Here is a 16,989-nt window from a genome sequence, read left to right as displayed (position 1 = left end):
GTTCAATAATATATCTCTAAGGTTTCCCAACTATAAAGCTATCATTTACTAACAGTACTGTTTACTTATATATCACCATAAAACTCATTTACTAAGAGTACTGTTCACTTATGTGTCTCTTAGGTTTTCCAACCATAAAGCTCTCATTTACTAACAGTACTGTTCATTTATTTATCTCTAAGGTTTCCCAACCATAAAGCTGAGTCTCATTTACTAACCATCTCATATACTAACAGGTCTAATTTACCTAAAGCTAATCCGAAATGAACTTTCCCAACAAATATTTTTCTCACATATAAAAGTTTTCTACTAATAAATCTAAAGCTCACTCCCTGGCAATTAATCTCAGCTCAGAGGATCAATACATTCTATACAGTATGAAGGGCTTTTACTATAATTCTATAAAAACCTACAGCTCATGTTGTTCAACATTTCAACAAAACAATTTCTTTAGTACTCAACAATTCCTAACTTATATCTTCAATAAAGGTGAGACATTGGTCAATTATAGCACAATTAAAAGATTAATTATGATAATTTGTGACAGTTAACCTTAAACCAGTGCTGCAACTGAAAGTGAGTAACCTCAGCCAACAGTATAAAGACAGGCCAGCCTGCACATCAAGACTCTTGACTGTTGGCTGACCAACTTTAGATTTTCATCTTAATATCCCTTAAATTGTTAATGGACAGGACAAGTCTGTTTAATAAATTTAGAATGTTATTGGTTTAAATATATTGCTTACTCTTTCTTGCAATAATAACACCAACATGCACATGGACAAACTTTAACCTCCAAATTAGCTTATGATGCTAAATAATATTTCTAAAAACAAGATTAGTTTAAATTTCAGTCATTGCACGTTTCAGATGCTATGTAAATTACATGTATGGGGTAACTAGGTTAAGAAATGGGAAGGAAACATCCTATTCCTTTATGGCAACTTTATCTGTAAACGTGTAACAACATGTCATCATTTTAAAACCAAACAATGATATGACCATAATTAAACACAAATGCCCAAAAATTTAGAACAAAAAAGGAAGAGTCATCAAAATTTACAACTTAATTTCCAGACTTTGAAACATACCCAATATCAATTTAAAGCATAAAATACTAACACACAGATTTTCACTGAAGGACACCTGTTGCAATATCACTGATGAAACAACATCAATAAATTCAACAAAAGGACTTAAATGTTTTATTTTAACTATCATGTCCATTGTCAATAGAACTACAAGATACAGTATACACAGATTAATGCCACTATATCTACCTAGTTTCATCTATGAAGGACAATAATTTGTTGGCTAATCATGGCAATTTAAGCATTTGACTAACTTGTAACTCAGATTCATTCTTCCGTTTAATGTCTTTATAAGGTTCACTTATTTGTCTGGTAAATTTCGTACAGAAAGAATCATCTATATTACATAGCAAGACAAAATATCGCTTAAAAGCCACAATAAGAAATGCTGGCAAATTAGGAGGATCTATATAATTGCTTGTTAGAATTTGCCAATGTTACCAGAAAAATCCATTAAAGATGAATGCAAGGAAAGATGACAGGATCTCATATATATGAAATATTCAGACATATTCTGTACATATTTCGCTTGATGATAAATTGTAGTAAGCAAATTAGATTTACCAAACAAAATTCAGACTCTTAATGTTAGAGGCTGCATCAAATATGACAATTTCTTTTATTTGGATTCTTAAGTCAATATTATAAGAGAAGATAATAATTAAGGAATCCAAGTTGGTTTATTTCTCTGAAATCAATCAATGTTTACTTTAGTAAAATTTTGTATGTCATACAAGTCATCTTAAAATTGACATAATTATCAAATCTCATCTTAAAGGTCCATTATGTCCCAGAAATGCTTTCACTTTTTTAATTTTTTAATTTATGTAATTCAATTGCCTTAAATTATATAAAAAAATAATCAAGACAAATACAGTAAATCTTTTCACTTTTTGCAATTTCTTCAAGTACAGCTAAGCATCTGGGTAGACTAAATCTTACTAAGCCCACTTGTCTTGTTTAGCTTAATAAGGAGAGCATCAGAGGTTGCTAGTTTGATCCTCTGTCAAGGTAAACTTTCTCCATGATAATTGATCTGATGGTCACTTGACTCTCACTGCTTATTCAGAAATTATGTGTGAATGGTAGTCAATAACTTGTGAAGAAATTGGTAATTTACTGGTTAGTTATCCAGGAAAGCAAATAAGGTAGATCAACTGCTAGGATGTGACAAAAAAATGCTGAATTTGGCTTAAATACAGAAATAAACAAAGAAACAATATGTTTGATTGTCTGTGTTTTAATGTATTAAATGGGAGAAAGGCTGGAGGCTACACTTTATACAATACAGCAGTACTGTGTCTGTCACTAACTACATGTACAATGACATCCAGTAGAGAACCTTATATAATTACATGTCTACACCACAACTTGTACTGATGTGAATTAATCATACCACTCATGAATATTCCAGCAATATAGTTTTGGTGTCTGAACACTACCCATAAATATTGCTGTATTTTTATTGATTTAACAATTTACCAAATAGGTATGACGTAATAGTTTGGCATTTAGATGGTCATAATTGTTCACTTTTCTGTGTATGTTTTGTTGATCTTACATAAAACTGAAGACGGAAAATTATGCACTACCATTGCAATTAATACTGACTACAAATAACATAACAAACATAACAAACACAACAAAAAACATTACAAAATAAAACAAAATATATTACAAAAAAACATAAAAAAGACAGAAATTAACTCTTGTAGCATAAGTTGCCGTATATGACATAATCATTATAATTATTTAATAAGGGCTTATAAAAAATAACAAGTAATAGGAATAACAGAGATACTAGATGTGACATAAAAAGACATAAAGTTTCTACATATTTACTGACATTATGACTGTAAGTAATTCATTGATGTATAAACTAGAAATCATAGTAATCTATTTATTACATTGATGACACATGTTATTTATTATTCAAACATAGTGAACAGTTCACAAGAATGGCATAAGAAGAAAAGACTGTCATCTTGTCAGACAAGCAGAGAGAAAATTTACTATTTTTTTGCTATCAGGCTAGTGATAATTGCTACCATTTCATTTTATGCATTTGTAATTATTGAATTCTTATAATAAAATCAATATAAGTATGTAATTATATCAAGATTGTAGTCAAAGCATTGTAATATATAATTTTGTAGCAACAAAATTAACTTCACTGAAAAACTTGTTTTCACGTTCAGTTCTATTACATTAAGGACATAATGGTTACTAAAGGTTGTCCACTATAGACAACAACCTCAACTATTGTAATTATTTGACAATGATGTAACACCCTAGACAGAGTTATATACTATTACTTAAACATATGGAATATAGATCACAAATAATTATTCAATTATTGCACACCTAAATTATGCTGCTTGTAGATCAATGTATACCGGGATCAACTTGCACACCCATGCCGGCATCAAATCATGATCTACACTGTTCACTATTCAGACAGTAGGTAATATACAAAATTTTCCATACAGAAATGATGAAAAGTTTAGTTAAGACTGAAAGCCCATTTAAAATATTTATCATGGTAAAGATTATGGTATAATTATGATCAATAATTTAATATATTCTTCTATGTATTAGTTTTTATTCTTTCATGGGACACTATTTATGGTAGTATAAAACTATTTACATCCCATGTAATACACATTACATATTCGTCCAAATCTTAATGAAGTACAAGCATACTGATATCCTAGAGCTACCAACTAACATCATCAAAAGGTCATTTAACTTGTTCTCTAGACTATACAGTCTATTCATTATGCAAAACAAGATGCTGACTTATTAATCTGGAGACAGAGCCAAATTAAGAAGAAATTTGCCTGTGTTAAGACAAGAAATAATCTGACACTTTTACAAGATTATATGAGATTACATTGTAAAGCAAATGTTATATTAATTGTCAGCAGTTTTATAATACTAACCTCAGATCTATGGCCACGAAGATTAAAGTTGGATCTATTAGGAGGATCATACTTCCTACAATGACTTGCTGTAAATGTTGCCCCAACAATACCCTTAGCATTTCCACTGGCCAACCAGCCCTCACTGTAATACTGGCCTCGGTTTAACTTCCAGCCACCATTTGTGTCTCCTGGCAACAAGGAATCTGGAACTTTTCCCATCCATGACAAAGAATGTATAGTACACTCTGTTCGTGAGGAGATGTTTTGCTCAAAATGTAAATACATTTTTTTCTCCCTTCTTTCAAATACCTTTTAAGCTCAGATTTTCATTATTCAAGGAAGAGATAAATTACTTCTGACAACTGGAGACATTGAGATTTACAGAGACTTGCGTGATCACTTCCATGCAACATTAACACAATTCAAAGAAATCTCAGAAATTTTCCAAAGTAATATCCTCAGTATATCAAATTACAGTGCCGTCATTGTTCAGTTCTGAATCTAAACAATTGAATTCAACAGTAAGACTCTCTGAATTTCAAAATGTCTTAGGATGAACCATATTCAGGCAAATTTGATTGCTATTAAATTACAGGGAGATATTCTAAAATACCTCTATTTTTATCCTTTGATCATGCTGAATTAACTTATTTCCGAGAATCTAGGCTATCAAAATATCTAAAAACATCAAACTCCAATTCTGCAGTAATCCAGTTATCTTCTGTTCTTTTCACCTGTAATGACATTAAAACTGATTAATAAATCATTATTTCAAAATCAATTTTGATTAAATAGTAAACTCTCAATGTAATTGTTTGCTTTTCACAAGATTACCTCTCCCTTAAACAATACTCAAAAGGGAGGGTAAAGTGACTGCCTTTTAATCTAAGGATAATGTGGGTTCAAGCTGTATGTGTATATGGGATATGATGCTAGAAAGCTACCTGTTCTAATAAGCTTCAAGCTTTCATCAGAAAATAAAAAAAATTAGTTTATACACCTCTCCCAATCTCTCCATTTCCTTTAACATTCCAACTCTACACTGAATTTTAATAATAAACTAGCCTTACTTCGAGTATGAAACTGTTTATTGATAGTTTATCAAATACAGAGCATCTAACAATTAACAGTAAAGTATCAAAATATTGAATAATTTCTATAACAACCTAACAATTAATTACTACATTTTTATTACATTATATTATTGTCAAAATTACTGTCCAGCATGTTTATTTGATTATTTTTGTTTATCAATTTTGATAGACTTACAGCCTTTGGAACTAATTTAAGAACATCATATATAATCAGCTTTATATTTCAATGGCATTGATCAGTCTTTTAAATTCTTTCAAGTGAATTTATAATTTAGAAAATGTTACCGAAAAAATTTGAAGAAGATTTATTATTTGGTTCATGTAACAAAGGTCTAATCAGACAGTGATTTATAGATTTGATATCCAAATTCAGTGATCATCCTTATTTATTTCAATAAACTGGAGTGTTAGAAAACAATTAATGTTACATTACTTACATGATTTATTTACTATATAGCCTTATGAGACTTGAAAGAATAACAATTTGTTATGTTGGCCAGCTGACATTATCAAACTGCCTTTAAATGCATTTAATGGGTGTGATGTTTTATTATATAGTTTTCTTTTAAAGGTTTATCTTGAATATTGTTAAGTTTGGTATAACAGAATAAATATTACATCCCACTAAGGTTGACAGAACAAATGTTCACCCTTGACAAGAACCTCAGTCAAAGCCTCAGTTGACATCACCTGTCTTGGGTGTCACCCTCAGAGGGCTGTGATATTTAAATATGTTACTGATCCAGCCCTGTGAAACTTCACTGTTTAAATCCTTACCTTACTGTAACATAGTGATAAACAAGTGTCACCAGTATACACGTCCGTTTAACTCACAACGAGTGAAAAATGTCCATCGGTTAAAATGTTGTGAGCAACTTCCGTTCCTCGTTGTGAGCACCCATCTTTGACGTGTGACACGATAAACAAGGTGAGTTTTTCATAATTTTTGAAGATTACAGACATTTATGTAAAAATATCGAAATGCAGTTAGCTAGCGATGTGTTTTCTGAGTATGCACATGTAAAGATATTGCCTGTTGGTGGACAATTTGATGGAAATACCGTGCGACGCAGTCACTCGGGGTAGCAGGAAAACTGGAGACAACTTCTCTTTGGACCTAATTTAACATTGAAAACGTCGATTCTGGTGAAGTTTTGTGCATTCTAACCTAAAACAGATGCCCACAAGTCTTCAGCGAAAATTATTATCTGAAAGTCTTCATAGAAACGAAGATATACCCTTTTTCCATCAAATTGTCCACCAACAGGCAATATCTTTACATGTGCATACTCAGAAAACACATCGCTAGCTAACTGCATTTCGATATTTTTACATAAATGTCTGTAATCTTCAAAAATTATGAAAAACTCACCTTGTTTATCGTGTCACACGTCAAAGATGGGTGCTCACAACGAGGAACGGAAGTTGCTCACAACATTTTAACCGATGGACATTTTTCACTTGTTGTGAGTTAAACGGGCGTGAGTATAGAAGCAAGCTCTATACTTTAAAGGTATAATAAGAAGTATCTCACCATTAAGGAGACATATTATATGTTTGTGATGATAAGTGCTGATTGAGGTAAGCTTTACAAAACTCTGTATATTTTCAGCACCTAGATAATATTTACAGTGACTGCTTGTACATTATTAAATATGTATAATTTTTATATTCTCAAAACAAAAGCCTTTTTTCCTCATTTTTTAAATCTAGAGAGGAATTCTGCATAGAGCGACATATAATACAAATTCAAGCAAAATAGTTTTTTTTTCTATTGCTGAAAGTAATTAGCTATATCAGATTAACAGTACTGAATTTAATTAATTTACCTTGCAGGTTGTTAACAGTGATCGTGGTGATTATGATTTAAACTTTTTAGCAATGTGATGATCAAATTTCAAATGTTTATTCCCATTTAAATTTTAGAAAGAATATTAAGTTTTGTAAAAACTGCATACTACAATATTTAGTATAATAATGCAACAGTGTAAAAATGATAAATAACTAAACCTTTAAAATGTGGAAAAAAATTGTATTTAGGATCAAATATTCAGAAACTGATTTCTTCAAGATGTTGATTAGTTTCAGGTTTTTATATGACAGAGTCACATATCACTGTAATAAATGAATAAGATTAAATCTCTTATCTACTGGGAATATGATGTTATTTCTTATTTCACTCAAAATATGCAATTTTGTATTTATAGTTATTTTACTTTATTGATTGCTGTAAGAAAATCATGATATTGAGACTAAGCTCTGGACATATTAGTTTCCAAGGTAAGGTTTTTAAGACATTTTTACTATATAATTCATGTTAACTAGGTGATCCTTATCAAACCCCATTACTTATATAACTTTTGTACAACTACAATAGTCTTTTCTTGAAAATCTGCCAGACAAAAAAACTTTATTCAGTCAAATAAAAATCAGATTTAATTGAATGAATATGAAATACAGATATCAGTAACCCTATTATTATTATTAAGGACCTCAATGCACCAGAAAAATTAAACATAAAATGAATGAATGAAAATCCCTAAAATATAAGACAAAATCTCACTTATTGTAAACCAAGAATGAATGAAATCTTATACAAAAAAACTATTATCATACAATACTGTAATATGACCTCAGGTGTTTAATATTACTCGTGTATAGTACACAACCTCAGGTGTTAGCACTAATATATATCAATGTCTACAAGCAATTGTAACAAACCAAATAAGATATGTATATAGGAACAGAACAGATAACATATGTCACAGGGTGAGGAAAAAGTGCAGCCTGACAGGGACTCAAACCTGGGACCCTAGAAATACCATTCCGCCGCTCTACCCACTGACCTATGTGGCCACTCACATATCTGCTCCCCTAAATAGTGAACAGTTCTGATTTGTGGCACATACAAATGTAACTCAATTATAGTTTTAAGATGCCATATTTTATTTCATTATTTTACAGTAGAAGACTATAGATTAAATATAAGAAAGATAATAAAACATTGGGGAAGAAATAACCCTTTTATCTCACACCTTAACTCTATTTAATGATACGCCCTAGTTTTTTCTTAACCCAGATGATCTGTATTCATCTTTTAATTTAAATATCTTCAAGATAATTTCACTTGATAGAAATAGTGGTCTTTAGTGTTAAAGCTGTAGCCTCCAGATTCATGCCAATTTGTCTTACAATTTTGAAGATGCATTTAAAAGTAAAATATTGCAAAGTGAGCAAAGTTATTACAAACGGCACTTACAATCCACATAAATGACCAAAAAGAGGTCAAAATATGCAAAAATAGCCCTTATTGCTTTAGTCACACAGCAAAAATATGATGATAAACACTGCAAAATCAGTAATTAATTGTACATTACATGTAAATTATTACTTAAATCTTGGAACTTTGACTCTTCTTAAAATCTTAGTTAATTTTCTCAAGTTTTATTTTCTTTTAATATTTCGACTCATCTTGAGGCTTAAAGAATATTTTTTCTCCACTGTATTGACCTGGTGACCTAAATTATAAGCCAAGATGACCCATAATTGATATGTCATGATTTACATAAAGACAATGTTTCTGTTCCTGATATGTTTTACCTGCCAGCCACTTCCACAATATATAACATTAAACCCCAGTCACACTAGAGCTTACGATTACTTGCGACCACCGGCTACTTGTAAAAATGACGATCATCGGCGATTGTCTGCGACCAAAACCCTTTTTGCACAGATAAATTTACTTCTGCGACTATCTTAAGACCAGTCATCATTGACAATCGCATGACAGGTCATAAGCAAACGTACGATGGTCTCAAGATTGATTGGGATTACTTACGACTACCAGTGACCTGTCATGCGATCACCTACAACTTGTCCTACAACCATCGCACGATAACTCAAGGTTACTCAAGATTATCAGTGACTAGTGGAAATTTGTAAAGACTGTCGTAAGATTGTCGCACTTCCGAACGATGATCATGAGACAGCCTAAGACCTTATAAGATCCCTAGCGACCTGTTTAATCGCAGGGAGGTTTTTGTGCAAGCTCTAAAACCTCTCTACGACTGAAATTGGTCTTGGGACCTAAATAAGATAACCTGCGACTGTCAAAGATCACTGATGACCGTCATAAGATGTTTTAAAGATTGTCCGCGACCAGAGGTCACTGGTGATCATGAACTGGTCTTCACTGATCGTAAGCTCTAATGTAACTGGGGCTTAAGGTACTTGATATAACTGTATGATTGTATTAAACTGTAAGGTGTAATACCTGTTTATTAAACAACTTTAATATCCTGATTTTCAGATAATTTTATTATAAGGTACAAAATGTAGATGAAATGGCATGTTATTAGATTACAAAACCTCACATAATAATAGAAATAAAACTTATTTATTATATTGTAAAGTATATTTATTTGATCAAACTTTCTTACAGCATCAGGTAACTTTGATCTATGTATTTTAAGTAAAATTACATCTACCTAGATCTATTATGTTTTTATCACTCACCACAATTATCTGACAATAAAAAGTAAGGTAAATTTCTGTTGTTTTTTACTTGATAATGTAGCTCTATAACCCCTGTGGACTTATGAAAATATAATAAATAAAATTGCATGTAACCTTATACAATAATTGCAGTTTATTATTTGTCTTTATATGAATAAAATTGGCCTTTACTCTGATAATACAATTTTGAAGTCATAGGGTTACTGTAATGAGGGGAAAAAATAATTGAATCACTTAATACAGCAGTAGCCTGTTTCAATGACTCGACTTACTGGATCAGTAACAAACTGTATAAAATCAAGTCAATAATGCACATCTCCCAATACTTTCACACTAAACACACATAAATGGGTATTCTCATTGTAAAGATGTTATCACAATATAACATTAATTTCTAAAATAGAGTAAATCCACAATTTCCAATAAAATAAATGAGAGTAATCCCATTTGTTACCACAAACACAAAGATACATTTAAAGCACTTTAAAACAAATTAATATTTGTGAAAGCTTGTATTGGTTAAACCTGTCCAGTAAAAATTGATTATCTTGTTTTAATTATCTAAAGTCAGCTAACATACAGGTAATGTTATCTAAGCAGAGATTAAAACATCAATATTTAATTTACCTGTAACTTCCATTCTAATAGCAGCATGTAACTTGTTGTTTCCCTCATGGAATCTTGGCCTGCTGTTAATCAGAGAGCACTGGCTGTATCATCTTACATAATTATACTGTATGACTAACAAGTGTTTGTGTGAAATTCTGTTAGCAAGTTTGTCAACTTATGTCAAGCAAATTATCACAATGACCTATGAACAGTTTATACACTCAATACACCACAGTTTTGTAGAAATCAAGTGTTGATGAATTCCAAGAACTCTATCTCTTCAAGCACACATGTGATCTGAAAATTGAAAATAAACATAACATAAATGTAAGAGTGCCATTGTCACAAAATATGCTGTTAAAACAAAATATGCTGTTAAAAAGCTAAGAGCTGTTAAAAATGCTAAGTCGAATGATATATATCTTTATATATAATCTGACCTTTTACCTTTGCATGTGACCTTGACCTTGGTTATAAAGAACTGAAGTTTGCTTATATCATGTGACACTTAGTTATCTAAGTGGGGCAATATAACTGATAAAATAGTCCTGTCCAGTTAAGAATTTCTTTCATAATCATTTTAAAAAAATATTATTTTTAACTGGATAAAATGTAGATCCTGCTCATTCAAGTAAATATCCCCATGATTTCTGAATAAAAATCAGTAATTTTTTCATTAAGAGAAGTTTCAAGTTTAAATAGTCATTGATATTTCAAATTCACACATAATAAACTGTTTATAAGAGCTGAAAATCGCTCTGAAATTGAATGAAGACATACTTATGACTATATCATACAACAAGACCTGTCCCTGGACAGCACAGTGCTGGATGATAAAATTAAAGCAGTTGAAAAGGAGGCATAACTTTGCAAAAATCTTGGAGGGTTATCTGCAGTTTTAAATGATGGTGAATGTACTTTAAATACATGTAATCTGGATAGCTTTGTTAACAAAAAGGTTAACTGACAGTGAGTGGAGTCATGATAATATTTACTCAAACAGAGGAGCTAAAAATCAACTAGAGATAAGCTGTAAATCTATGTGTCATTACTTCAATAATAACATTTATATGACAGCAGAATTAATATAAAGTTAGTTATGGCTAATATACTGGTGATACAGAATTATCATTATATCACACAAAACATTGAGATAACTAATTACAAGATATTACATGACAATCCAGTAAAAGGTCATTGTAAACCAATCAATACAACAATGTACAATGAGTCATTTTAAAATCAATACCAACACTGAAATCATCCTATCAAAGAAACTGGTAGCAACCAAAAAATCAAGAGCTTAAAAAAACATTCTATTGATTTGCTCTGTGCAACACACAGGTTCTTGAAGACAGTCTGTGGTGTAATTTTTGAATGACAATGCTGTTTTTCTTGACTTCAAGTGTTGTTCATTTTCCTAATTCTTCCTTTATGTATGAAGAGCTTATAATGTCGATACTTGAGCAGAATATATCACTGGATTAATCGTAGTAATCTAGTATACAATGTCATAAAATAACATTGTCTCAAATATGAAAAGAATATCAGAGCTTTCTAACTTGAAGTAACTGACTAGTTAGATCAGATATACATTATTGGAGAGTTTATTTGAAATTAAAATATAAATATTTAAAGTGACCTTTATCTACATTCTTTTCAAATTAAAGTAACAGGTGCTGGTACATCAAATAAAGTTGCTAGATTGTATATCCTATATAAATAAAAGTAAAATGAGGGATCTTAAAACACATGAGACATATTAAAATGTTGCCATTGATTTATCAAGAATATAGACAATTTAAAACAAATCATACAAACATAATCTATAATGCTATAAAGCAAATTGTCATATGTCACTGGTGTCTAAAGTTATCCTTACCATCAATATTAATATGAATTTTTCTAAACATTTTATTTTATATTCAGCATAATCATATTGCTTTGTAAAAATAAGATTCAGGAAATCAGTACAGGCTGGATATGAAAAAAAATTATGTATCATACATGAGAAATCATTATGTGTTACTGTATAGAGCATTACGGCAGCAGTGCTTGCTAGGGTCAATTTAACTGTAAGGAAGGAAATAAAATACCGAGTTTCTTTAATCTTTACAATTTAGAAACACAATATCAGCAGGGATTTCTGTTCTTACAATTTTCAAGACCCAAGTATGTACAAGGGTTCCTGTTTGTTCACATGAACTGACCAAGTAATTGACTTACTATTCTCAATACAATCAAAGGAAAAACTTGTTATAACTGATTAATCAAATCATACAACTAAAGTGCTAGTTGTCAAAATAACTTATTTGAGATTTACTTAGTGAAATTATTGTGCTGAACAACTTTGTTGTGCGTAAATTATTTTCTAAAAAAACTTACATTTACTTTCTTGAAATCCTGTCAAAGGCTTAGAATAATACATGCCAAATTAATCATGCTAATCAAACAAATACATAGAATTATAATGGAAATATTTAGAAACATGTAAACAATACATTGTATCTAAATTAATAATAACTTTGCTAATTATCAAACAAATTATTTTTTCACCATATCAGGTCACATATACCTCACAGTTTACAATGAATATAAATCAAAAACATTTATCATTAAAAAATATATGTGTATCAAAATATCCAAATTAAACAAACACTGCTTAATGCAGATGCAATATTTATCCTTTTATTTCTGTTTTCCTAATTTCTGAACATCAAAAAGTGAAATATACTTCACCATGTAACTTTAATCTACATAAGAGGGCATTAAATTAAAGAATATAACAGCAAGTGTTAAATTAACTATTAAAATGAAGAAAAGGAATAAAATAAACAAGGTCTTACCATTTTATTTTAATGTTACTACAGCAAGGGATGAAGCAAAAATATCCAGTCAATATTACAATCAATTAGGAATTAATTATTCATTAAAACACACCTCATAGTTAGATGAACACATAGAACAGTATTACATTAAAATCCAATGTTACTATTATTGAAGTTACTTTCAGCGTGACAATAGCAGCCAAAAATAACACCATATAAGTGAAAATATTCTAAACAATAACACCTACACATAGGAAGTTTTCCAAAAGTGGTTTACTCTTGACAGTGTCAATAAATTCCACAAATAAATACTGGTACCTACATGAGTAAATAATGTTGCCCACTTAACAAGCGATCCGATCTCAGTATAGCAGTGAATATATTCCTGGCAGGAGATACTTCAATATTGGGAACCAGTCACAATAACTTCTTCTCTAGAATGTCTTACAAGACTAAAGCCTGAAAACAGACAGGGATAAAAAAGTGAAATTCAATACATGGCTGTCACAACTTCTTCCAGCCACGATGCTTTATTGGCCTATAGCTAATCATGGGTAATATCATGAATACTTAAAAGTACTAATTGTTTTCCATGTTCAATATAATTGCATCCAAATATTGATAATGCTTGTGTAGGCTAATATTGACATAACACTGAATTGGCTTTTGTACCAACAAAAAATGTACAACACAACTTCATAAAACAACAACAACAGCAAAACATCACGCCTTTGCAGGAATACTTATTATTAAATATAAATGAGGTCACAGATTATTAAAAGATGAATGGCAATAATACAGACTCATAACTTCACTCTTTGACAGTGACAACAGACAAATTACAACAAGAATTAAATCAGTCTGGTCTGAAAATATGTGCATTATTATTAGTATCAAATTGTATCACAAATCATCAGTGAGAAGCAAATAATGATTCAGCTCAATGTCTGAGATAATTTGTCACTCACCCGAGAAGATAACTAGCAACCCTTGGATTATAAATGTGATGCTTTCCCTGACAGAAAATAAAGTAGAGCTTTAAGAACTCCTTCAAGAATACCATCCTAAAACCTCCCAACAAAGATAAAATGGGCAGATATCAATCAATACATGTAAAATTGAATGCAACTTGTTGAGTCATATAACAAGTTGATATCAGCTACCTTGTATAATAGATAACAAAACAAGACTGTTTAACAGAGGTGACAGACACTCTTACAATTGTGATGTTGTTTTATTTTACATTGAAATACTTCAATTTATTAAGAAATTTACAATTGTAAATTATATATATCATTGACAATAATTTATAATTTTTTGCATGTTTTGCCAACAAGTTCATGGAGAATGCGAGCAGGAATTAAACTTCAGTTGTATCATAGTTTCGGGACCTTTCTGTTGAAAATGTGTCAGAGTTAAATTGTATACATATACATGCACAGTGGGTTTACTGGAGTGCACTCCAGAGTATACCCATTGATTGGCTTATTTTTTCTAGGGTTTACTTATTTCGACGACAGGGAAAGAGATAACGATAGAAAAGGGGGTGCCGGGGGTCAACGGGGCTACACCCCCTAATGGCACAAATCAGATAACCTTGTGTTTCGATGCTCTTTCTATTACTTAATTCTACTTTGTTAGGTAGTTTCTCATTTTGCTCATTTTGCAAGTTCATTAAATTACTTGCAAAAAGCTGCTAGCAGAAACAAATGTAAAATTCTTATCAAGAAAGGTGGCCCTAAATACACTGTCTGTGATCAATTCACAAACTTTATTGTTCATTAAAAGAGGCCTATGACACAAGTTTATATGTATATTATATCTGTGACTTACATGACTTAATTTAATCACATATAAAATAAGTAATAATTGTAAGGTAGTTATTACACTATCTTAACTAATTACCATTTAGTGCTGTGAAACCTGTTATATCAATAAAACAGAACAGTGTACCAGTGCCTATCAAGTTACCAACAGTAACATACTAACATATCCATACATATATGTTAACAGGGATTGAAAATTTTTTCCATAGCCAATCGTCTTGCAGGACTAATGTAAGTGTCTTCTAATTGCTACTTGTCCATGTAGATAATTTGAATTGTTAATTATTCAAGGGTTAAGTATAATACATTGATTTGTCAAGTCAATATTTATATAATTTGTTATGTTCTTTACAGATATCATCAAAAGGAATTTTCCGCATGTCACACCAGTGATGGTCAGGGAAAAGCTGCGTGATATTGTCAAGCCATCTCCTGCCAACAAAACAGTGAAACAATAAATATGTGTACAAAATAAACTGTGGCCATTTTAGCCATTCAGAACAATATAAATGAGAACATTTGAGAACTTGTTTTACTTCATATATGGTGTAAATAAATCTTTAATGTGTCATAATTTTACAGCCTTGTCAATTCAAAATCATTGTTACACTAGTGCAACTCCCAAGTGAAAAAGATTGTGTGGGACCTTTTTTTACAGACTTTTAAACAGGTATCTCAACACAAGTGTGATATCATGGACATTGACCATGGATGTTATAAAAGATTTCTCAAAATTTGTTTTGAACATGGATAGAATGGACATTGTCCAGAGAAAGAATGGACATTGTCCATGGAAAGAATGGACATTGTCCATGTTAAGAATGGACATTGTCCATGGTAAGAATGGACATTGTCCATGGACATCATGGACATTGTCCATGGGTATCATGGACAATGGACATGGAAAGCATGGACATGGATAGCATGGACACTGTCCAGGGATATAAAGAATTGTCCATGGACAAGTGTTTCAATACTCCATGGACACTGTCCATGCTTATATCCATGGAAATCCATGGACATTCTGTAGCCGGGAGACAGACACTCTTTCAATTGTGATGTTGTTTTATTTTACATTGAAATACTTCAATTTATTAAGAAATTTACAATTGTAAATTATATATCATTGTTCTGTAACTATGTACACACTGCAACATTTAGTAATAAAGTTTGTTTGTTTGTTTCATTTAACACCTTTTCCAAACAGTATTTCAGTCATATAGGCGGGTAGTTTCCTAACCATTGTTCCTGGAGAGTTACGTCAGTACTAGACTACCTTCCTCTGCGCTAAACTACCAAAGCATCACCGGGGATCGAACCCACACCAGAGAGGTAACTGGATTAGAAGTCATCGACTCTAACCCCTCGACAAAGTTAGAAGGTATTCTGAACAAGCAGACCAAAAATGAAGAGTAATAAAAAAATATTCACAATATTTTATAGCAGTAAAATAATATCCAAATAGATATTAAAATATTCTAATATTATATAAAGGATCTATTTTTTTATAAAAAAAAAGTCAGATCAAAATGTCAATCAAAGTCAAGGTCAGTTCAACCTTTCAGAAGGTCTTGTCCAAAATGATGTTTTATCAAAGAATGAAGATAATCCATTTATTCACAACCTAGTTACAGGCAATTATAGCAAAAAACAGTGAAAATTCAATAATTTAACCTTCAAGGTCAAGGTCATGAAAAGGCTAAGGTCAATTTGAGTTTGATATTCATGAAGGTCTTACCCTAAAGAATGTTCTGTTATAATATGAAATCAATCAATCAATAATAAAGTTAACATCCAATTAATTTAAATTAAATTTAATTAATTTGCCGTCAAGGTCAAATATGTGAGAAGGTCAAGGTGTGTCTGGTTAACTTAAAAGGCTACGCTACGCTTAAAGATTATTATGTTCAAGTTTGATGACAATCATTCACAAATAACAAAGTTAAAGTCACTAAAAGCAAGAAACAAGCAAAGATTTGGACATTTGACCTTGAAGGTCAAGGTCATTTATAGATGAAAGTCAAGGTAAGTCTGGTCTACTGAAAGGTCGTGTCCTAAAGGCTGTTGTGGCCAAGTATGAAGACAATACACCAAGAACCTTA

The 16,989-nt window shown here is 31.0% G+C and overlaps 1 protein-coding gene across 3 annotated transcripts in view; it reads right to left on the bottom strand.

Annotated features, from left to right (window-relative positions):
- The window catches only part of LOC132732449 (tubby-related protein 4-like), a 70,365-nt gene that overhangs the window by 41,991 nt on the left and 11,385 nt on the right, over nt 1-16,989 (bottom strand). For 2 of the 3 annotated variants that reach the window (XM_060718868.1, XM_060718867.1), the window contains exons 2-4: nt 13,384-13,520; nt 10,252-10,530; nt 4,034-4,749 (exon numbers count right to left, since the gene is read on the bottom strand). In XM_060718868.1, coding sequence (XP_060574851.1) covers nt 4,034-4,300 — 267 coding nt within the window. In that variant the 5' untranslated portion in view covers nt 4,301-4,749; nt 10,252-10,530; nt 13,384-13,520. The remainder of the gene's footprint in view (nt 1-4,033; nt 4,750-10,251; nt 10,531-13,383; nt 13,521-16,989) is intronic. The other variant, XM_060718869.1, reaches the window with a different exon arrangement.

The sequence above is a fragment of the Ruditapes philippinarum genome, unplaced genomic scaffold (assembly GCF_026571515.1).
Source record: "Ruditapes philippinarum isolate M1 unplaced genomic scaffold, ASM2657151v2 ctg1269_1_1_1_1, whole genome shotgun sequence".
NCBI lineage: Eukaryota > Metazoa > Mollusca > Bivalvia > Venerida > Veneridae > Ruditapes > Ruditapes philippinarum.
Note: the sequence above shows the minus strand (reverse complement) of the source record. Positions and strands in the feature narration are given on the sequence as shown.